General features: G+C 39.7%; 1 protein-coding gene across 1 annotated transcript; it reads right to left on the bottom strand.

The window, feature by feature from the left end:
• Nucleotides 1-483: 483 nt before the first annotated feature.
• On the bottom strand, nt 484-8759 carry RAD1 (RAD1 checkpoint DNA exonuclease). The gene is made up of 6 exons (XM_047767310.1): nt 8618-8759; nt 7897-8161; nt 6800-6908; nt 4178-4436; nt 1981-2079; nt 484-1595 (listed from the first exon to the last, which is right to left on the bottom strand). The coding sequence occupies exons 2-6, from the start codon at nt 8089-8091 to the stop codon at nt 1412-1414; spliced, it is 846 nt and encodes a 281-aa protein (XP_047623266.1). The 5' UTR covers nt 8092-8161; nt 8618-8759; the 3' UTR covers nt 484-1411.
• Nucleotides 8760-8818: the final 59 nt, after the last annotated feature.

Below are 8818 nucleotides of genomic sequence, written 5' to 3'. Positions count from 1 at the left end.
GTTTTTGGGTACTTAATCCCAGGCTAGATACCTGGGACTGTACAAACTATACTCGGGCCTGGGAACAGTGCCCAACAGTGTCCTAGAGGAGCTTTTCCCTGAAGTTCTTTGCTGAAATAACTCTCCAAAGGCCAGAAGTACGTGCTCACTGAGAGACACTGCGCTGTTGTCATGTGGTTCAGAAACCTCATTAAATTTAATTAATTAATTAATTAATTTTTTTTAGGGCTGCACCCAAGGCATACGAAGGTTCCCAGGCTTGGGGTTGAATCAGAGTTGTAGCTGCAATGCGGGATCCGAGCCGCATCTGCGACCTACACCACAGCTCATGGCAACGCTGGATCCTTAACCCACTGAGCAAGGCCAGGGATCGAACCTACATCCTCGTGGATACTAATCAGATTCGTTTCCACTGAGTCACAACAGGAACTCCCAAAAACGTCATTTTAGTTATATGTTTTTTCTACTAGAAAACAAGTTTGATAATTTCAGTAAATATACTTTATTAAATAATATCTACATATGACAAAAATTATTTCATTGACAACTGCTCAAAGTGTAAAATCACTTAATAACTGGTTTTGTACACCCTGGTTTGGTTGAGAAACTCTTATAGGCAAATATAGGGTAGCTAATAAGTACTTACTATACCAAACAGCTTTCAGAACAAGATGAAAATCTCTAACTCTGAAGACTGTTTTATATCTTGTTCATAGTTGTCCTCAAAAATGTACACTTTAAAAACAAATCATATATTCAGACTTGTTCGGTGATGCCTAAGTTTCAGAACATTTGTGAAGAAATCACAAGGCAGTCACTTTAATGCAATTAAATTGCTATTTTTTAAAAAAATTATCTTTTAAAACAGTGGTTCTAAAACTTCAGCATGCATCAGAATCTCCTGCGGGGTGGGGGAGCTTTTTAAACTACAGATTTTTTTCTGGCTCACCCACAGAGTTGCTGACAAGTTTCCAGGTGACCTAGGTGTGGCACTTTGAGAACCACTGCTTTAAAACAGGTTCTTCAGAATTTCAATTAGTAAGCGATGCCCATATGCCACTAGAACATTTCAGATATGGCTTTATCAAACTTTAAAGTTTTAGACTCTTGGACTGACTATCCTACTTTAAAAAAGTAAAACATAAAATGTGTTCATCTTGACTCATAATGATTCCCAAAAATTCAAAAGACAGAACCACAAGCTAGCCTGGTACTGGATATTCTGTGATTACGTGAACACATCACTTACCAAATATACAGCAGTTATTAAGGGACAGGGACTTTACTCCTGTCTTTTCCATGCTTCTTCCCCATAGACGATTCAGTAAGAAATCATGAGTATTACACTCAGAACAGAACATGACCTACCCTGAATGTGTACATAAATAAATGGCACAGTGAACTGCCATACTTAAGACTCAGATTCAGGAACTTCTTCGTCGGGACAGCAGTAATATTCCACAAAACATATCTGTCCATCTTCATTTCTAATCATATACTGCAATGAGAGGAATCCTCGGTTATCTGTCCGAATAGATACCTTACAAGACAGGACTAGCGCCTTTGTAGAGGGTTTCAATAAAGATATTTTGTATCTGTAGGAGAGCAAATAAAATGCTGTTATTTGGACACACTTAACGCAGTGTTCATAATCCAAAGTAAAAGACAAGAATTAGCCAAGAACTACCAAGTAGCAAATAATAAAATCAAATACTTGTCCAATTTGCTAATACTTTCTCTTCATTTTAAAAATTTCACCCACTATTATTACAACCCCAAATCCCCAAGTAAACCCAGCAATCTGTTTATTTTTTAAAATGCTACATTTTTAGTAACACGTTGAAAGTTTTTAAAAATTTATTTAATAGAAATGTGGTATTTAACCCGACTTTCATCACCGATGGCAACCTCTATATTAAGAACCGACAAAGAGGAAAACAAACAAAAAAAAAACAGAAAAACAAAAAAACAAAAACTGACCTGTTGACCTGAGTCTGATTACAGTGAAATGATTCCATCAAATCAGAATCTTTGGGATAGTCAAGGTGGGAGCTTCCCGCATTCCCAAAAGTAGATAACCTAGAGTGGAAAAGGAGAAACTCATTTATTCCTTGGTGCAACAAAAAGCCACATTAGGATCCAAATAAGAAAACACTTCCTCAAGCAGCTCACTCTGGGAGTGAAACAGGTATGTAAAGACCTGCCGACAAGACACTTAACAATTACACAAGATGCCTGTAGGATACTGTAGGGGAGTAGGGGAGAGTAGAGGAGTAGGGAAGAGCTGGCAACTAATAAATGGGTTTGGAAAAAGTCACAAAAGGAATCCAGCAAGTTTGTCCCAGTTTCATGGCCTTAAGTCTACTCTGATACTGTCTTGTCTTCATCCTTAGCTTAAAAATAACATCCAGGGGTGAGCTGAGGAGCAACAGACAGCCCTGATCCACATCAGCTGCAAGCCTGGGGTTCTGTTACTTTCTTGACGGCCACACCAAGCAATTAGGGCTTTTCTGTATCTCAGACTGCCCCTCAGGTTGTCTTGTGGTTTTCTATGCTTGATAATATCAGCAGTGTAGACAATTTGTGAATGAATGTTTGTATGTTTAGTCTGCAGGAACTCACCGCTCATTTGCTGTGGGGTTGACGCATGAGTGAGCTCTCTATGAGCATAGCAAGAGAAGACCTAGGGGCTGGGGTCCCCCAGGAGCCTCTTTTCTCTCTGCTAACACAACTTCCTTCCTTGAGCTATGTCATCCATGCCCAGTCACGATGATGGTTCCCAAATGTAAATTTCCTGTCGAGATGCATCTCCTGAGCTTGGATGTGTGTGTCCAACTACTCCCTAGTGTCATAGGTTCCTTAAGTTTAACATAGCTAGAAAAAAATATTTCAACTTCCATTTCCCCACCACTAAACAATTTCCCACATGGGAGATGAAAGTTAGCATGATCCATCTAGTTGCCCAGGCTGAGTGAGATCATTTAGATGGGGAGCTTCTGAAATACTCTGCTTAAGTGCCTGGAACTTTCATTCACATCACTGCTTAAGTAGGGTTGCATCAATTTCTATTCTGGTTAACATTTTAACCAATCTTGCGTCAAATTTTTAACTGTCTAACCCACAAGAAGGGCCTGCAGTTTTTCTAAAGTAGATACAAAAAAAAAAAAAATTACATCTCTCCTACTGTATGTACTTTCTCTTTAATATTCTGAAATATTTCAAAAGGGAAGAAATACTAAAATTCTCTCTCTAAATTGATTCTAATCCTGCAGAGAGTTTTGCCATTTCATAATTTGTTGGGTAAAAATATGAGAAGCATCTTGATAGTTTTGGACACTGTGTTGCTGCTGAAAATTGCCCTCTCTGAGGAAGCTCACCATGACCATTCCTCCCTAAGTACTCAGGAAATGGTTCCCTAAGGATCTATGTACATTACTTTGGAACTTAATGGCATGTAATGTTCTTCTCTCTAAGCTGTTTCACACATATCCTCTTCATCTTGACTTTAAGCTGTTCCTTCCTGTGGTGCTTAATAAGGCAAATATGCACACAGTTAGTGATCAATGGATCCTTACTGAATGAGCTGTATAGAGTAAAAACCTACTTCCTTTCTCATCCTACACTAACTTGAGAGAGAGATACCATATAACACAAACACCTTTTCCAAAAGTTTAAGTCCAATTTTCCTCATGATGCAACCTACCTACAAGTTACTAGTACAACAATGGAAAGACCAGTGGTTTATGAACTAGGAGACTGGGCTACTCTTCTAGAAACCAACACTACCTATGAAGTTGTAAATAGCGAGTTCAGAGTTCCTATCATGGCTCAGCAGTAATGAACCCATGAGAATGCATGTTCAATCCCTGGCCTTGCTCCAGGGGTTAAGGATCCCGCCTTGCTATGAGCTGTGGTATAGGTTGCAGACACGGCTTGGATCCCATGTTGTGGCGGCTGTGGCATAGGCCCGCAGCTACGATTTGGCCTCTAGCCTGGGAACTTCCATATGCCGCGGGTGCAGCCCTAAAAAGATGGAGAAAGAGAAAAAAGAAAAAGTAAAAGCTCTCTAAAGTTCTGAAGATTCCAATATCCTGGATAATAAATGTTCAGCACCTAAGCAAATGTGTAAGTAGGGAGATGGTGTAAAGGAGATTAACCACACTGCTTAATCAAGTACCTGAAATAAGGCTTATCGGGAGACATGGTGATCTGTAGGACCTCACTCGTCATATCCAATTCAGAAAATGCTTCACGGAGCCCCTCTGACTGCAGAATGATTTTATTAATAACATTGGTGCTGCAGAAGTCAAAATCCAGAGTCTCCTCAGGCTCTTGAGTATTGATTTTACAGACTGTCACCACTCCTCCTTCTTCCAGAAATAGCATCAAAGGGTAGCCATAACCTTGGTAACACATCCGAAGTGCAGTTAAAGTTCCTGCAATGAGATAAATCATACTTTTGGCTTAGTTTTATAGCTCTGGGTTCAGCTTCTCCCCAAATGATACATAAAACGCAAAAATATTTTATCCTGCCCAGTTTCTAGCACATATGTATGCATCTCTTTATAAGAAGGAATCACATCTTGGAGTTCCTGTTGTGGTTGCAGTGGTTAACGAATCTGACTAGGAACCATGAGGTTGCGGGTTCGATCCCTGGCCTTGCTCAGTGGGTAAACGATCTGGTGTTGCCGTGACCTGTGGTGAAGGTCACAGATGCAGCTCGGAACCCGCACTGCTGTGGTTCTGGCGTAGGCTGGTGGCTATGGCTCCGATTCGACCCCTAGCCTGGGAACCTCCATATGCCGCAGGATCGGTCCTAGAAAAGGCAAAAAGACAAAAAAAAAAAAAAGTAAGAAAACTGGGAATCACACTAAAATGTAACTCTTTGATTCACTGCCCAAAAACCACCTTAGAAATAGCTAGTTGATTATATAGACAACTTCAGGAAAGAGAATCTATATGGCCCAGTATTTCATGTAATAATTGTTGTAGAATAGGGTATGCTACTTTTTTTTTTTTTTTTTTAATGGCTGCTCCTGCAGCATATGGAAGTTCCCAGGCCAGGGACCTTCGCCATATCCTTTAACCTACGGTGCTGGGCCAGGGATCGAACCTATACCTCCACAGCAACTCAAGCCACTGCAGTCGGATTCTTAACCCACTGAGCCACAATGCGAACTCCTAGGCTATGCTATTGTGTTTTTTTTCCTTTTTTTTTAAAGTTTTTTTGAAGTATAATTGACTTAAAATTAAAGTGATAATTTATGCTTTACAACGCAATGTTTCAGTTAATACATGTGTACATATATCCACTGTCTTTCAGATTCTTTTCCCACATAAATTATCACAGAATATTGGGTAGAGTTCCTTGTGCTATACAGCAGGTCCATGCTGTAGACTATGGCTTTCTTAAAGTTTCATTTTGCGCAATGATGCATTTCTTTGATATGACAGATAATACACAGAGTATTTACTGTGATAAGGATCCTTCCAACCTTTTTTATTAGGAGATAATCTTTACATTTCCTTACATGTTAAGATCTAATTGGGTTAAAGTTGGTTAGGGCTTTACCTCTGCAAACCACAAGAGAGGAACGAGAACATGACAGGACATGCTAGCTCCTCTCCCTCACTGGGTGGACAATCAGAGTGAGGAATGGGAGAAGGCAGGTGCTTTTATGGAAAACCAGTTGGGGAACACTGCATTAGAAAATGTGTACTTTTAATCAATTCCAATAATAAAGGGACAGTACAATTAAAATATATTTCCTAGAGAACCATTACTGAATTTTCCCTTTCCTGCAAAATGAAATCACTCTTTTCCTGCAAAATAAAATCATTCTTCTGGGGATTCCTTGTAGTTTTTATATCTATAGCAACCAAATTCACTATTCCTAAAATATATATAAATATTTTAAAGGAAAGCAGCATTTAAGGAAATAAACACAATTTATAAACAGGGTTTAAAGAAAAAAAGAACATTTCAAACATAGTTAACTGGGAGTCAGGAGAAATGGTTTCTCTTTTTCTCTACCACTAACATGGTAATTCTGGACAAGTTAGGAAAAATAAGCAATTAAAACATATTTCACAATGTTGAAGATATTTAACTGTGATAAACCATAACAGAAAAGAACATAAAAAAGAATGTATATGTATAACTGAATCACTTTGCTGTATAGCAGAAATTAACACAACATTTTAAGTCAACTATACTTCAATGAAAAAAAAAGACATTTAAGATATGTTCAAAATCTTCTTTTGATTAGTTCCAATTTAACATCCTAAAAGCTTTGTAAATTAAAAAAAGATGAATGTGGAGTTCCTGTCGTGGCTCAGCGGAAACAAATCTGACTAGTATCCATGAGAACACAGATTCGATCCCTAGCCTTGCTCAGTGGGTTAAGGATCCAGCGTTGCTGTGAGCTGTGGTGTAGGTTGCAGACGTGGCTCAGATCCCAAGTTGCTGGGGCTCTGGTGTAGGCTGGCGGCTACAGCTCTGATTCGACCCCTAGCCTGGGAACCTCCATATGCCTTGGGTGTGGCCCTAAAAAGATTTAAAAAATTAAAAAAAAGATGAATGTAAATGCTTTTCCAAGTATGAAATGAACTGTAAGCATACTTTCTATTAATATTGTGAAAAATCAGAATCCATGATTGTAACAAATGAAAAATGAATTGGTAATTAATTTTCTAAAGTAAAGTTTATATTACTTATATTCTAATAACTTTTCCTGTATTTTTCTGACCATTATGTATAATGTTTTTATGTTGTTATAATGATAATAAAATAGTTCACCTGGCATAGGACTTGATCCAAAAATAGATAAACAGTCTAAAAGGACGGTTAAATTAATTCGAAAAGTAACAGACTCTTCTTGAACTGTAAACTCTTGAAATATTCCAGCCTATGGAAAAAAAAAGTGAAAATGTATATGTATATTAAAGGATGAAAACTCTTATATAAGGTTCTGAATTTCACTCTATATGTTTTTAAAATAACAATATTGTGCTAATACCATGAAAATAATTTTTGATTACCAAGAAAAACCTCTTAAACTTTTTCAACTGTGATTCATTAGGTGTAAGAATGATTTTGGTCCCATGCAAAACTTTATGAAAGGTCCTTCATCTAGCTTCGAGGAGCTAAACTATCCCCCACCTGACTCTCCCTTGTCTTCTCTGTGTGCCCATAAACTTGGCTAAGGTCATTCAGACACTAGTCAATCAGATAATGCACGAGTGATACTGGTCTTCAGCTTCTTTTGAGGACAGAAACCATGTCTTATTTATCCCTCTATACCCAAGGTCATACCATGCACTTAGGTGTTCCAAAAAAATTCTGAACTAAATCTGAAATCCTATCTGAACTATTCAAATATTACTTTTAAGAGTAGATTATACTATAACCAATAAAAGGGATTTTTTTTTTTTTTTAATCATAGGGAGGTAGTGGTAAAGGGCATATGCTGTGGAAACAAATGTCCTGGGTTCTTATCCAAATTCAGCCACTTGCCAGCTGTAGGACTGTTGACAAATCACTTAACAGTGTCTCAGTTTCCACATACGTAAAAATGAGAATAATAACAGAACCTACCTCAAAGGTCTATTCTCTGAGGATTAAATGAGTTAAACATATAAAACGCTCAGAAGAGTGCCCGGCCTATAGTTTAACTTAATATATTCTAGACATTATTATTATTATTAACCATTATCTCTGTTAAACAAGATTGCAGAAGAATTTGTTACCAGGAGAGAAAAAGAATTCAAGTAATGATATTTTGCTCTTTAACTTAAATGATATCAATTAAGACCTTCATTGTCTGGGGTGAAGATTCATTGACTGGGGTGAAGAATATCACTAAGTCCCAGGCTTTAAGGTGACTACTTTCATACCTGAATAAAAGCATTTGCTTGCACACACTTTGCATTTTCCACTGTGACCTTGATTCCATTTTTAGTAGCGAAACAGGTGGCATGTTCTCGGAAATGAATAGCCTTCAAGATAGTGGAGAGATTCCTCACGTTGTCGAGGCTGGCCACTAAACTGTAATCATTCTCATCTGGGATCTGTTGTGTTAGGAGGGGCATGGTTCACTGCGCATTCCGCCCGGAGGGCGGCTCCTGGTGCCAACACCTGCTCCCCCTGGTCGCGGAACACCTGATGAGATCAGACAAACTCCCGTCAATGCTGGCTAAGCCCGCGATCTCAACCTGCGCTGAGCCAAGTGGAAGAGGCCTGGACGGTGAACTCGATCGACCAGGGATTGAACCCCACTTCTACTACTTAACTGTCTAACTTTGGGGGAAATTATCTCTTTAAGCTACGGTTTCCTCGTCTTCAGTAAGACGACAGTAACCATGAAAAACTGAACGATGAAAACACCCAACAACAACAACATCATTCTACTCGGGCCAGCTTCGCCACGCCAAGATGAGGCTGCGTATCACCAAAGAGTCGGTTTTGAGCTGCCCGACGCAGCCAACCTTGTCCCTAACAGACAAGGGGTGGGGGTGGTCCTCGGATCCTCCAAAAGCCCCAGACAACGCGGCGCACCAACCCGCCGCGGGACTGCACTCGTTTACTAGTCTCGATATGCCAAGCGCCCAAACCCACCTCTGGGGTCGGGACGCAGCTCCCTGGCAGCCGGGGAGGAAGTGGAGCGGCTCCCGCCACTCTTTTCAGACCCGCCAGCCCCGTCAGCACCGTCACCACAGAGATAGACAAAGCCTAGAGAGTCTTGCGTCCGGTACCACAGAGACCGGAAAGAGGCACCATAGAGCTGGAGGACTGCCGAGCCCAGCCCCGGGACCATAG

Source organism: Phacochoerus africanus, chromosome 1 (genome assembly GCF_016906955.1).
Source record: "Phacochoerus africanus isolate WHEZ1 chromosome 1, ROS_Pafr_v1, whole genome shotgun sequence".
In the NCBI taxonomy this organism is placed as follows: Eukaryota; Metazoa; Chordata; class Mammalia; order Artiodactyla; family Suidae; genus Phacochoerus; species Phacochoerus africanus.
This window is presented reverse-complemented; position numbering and strand designations above follow the sequence as displayed.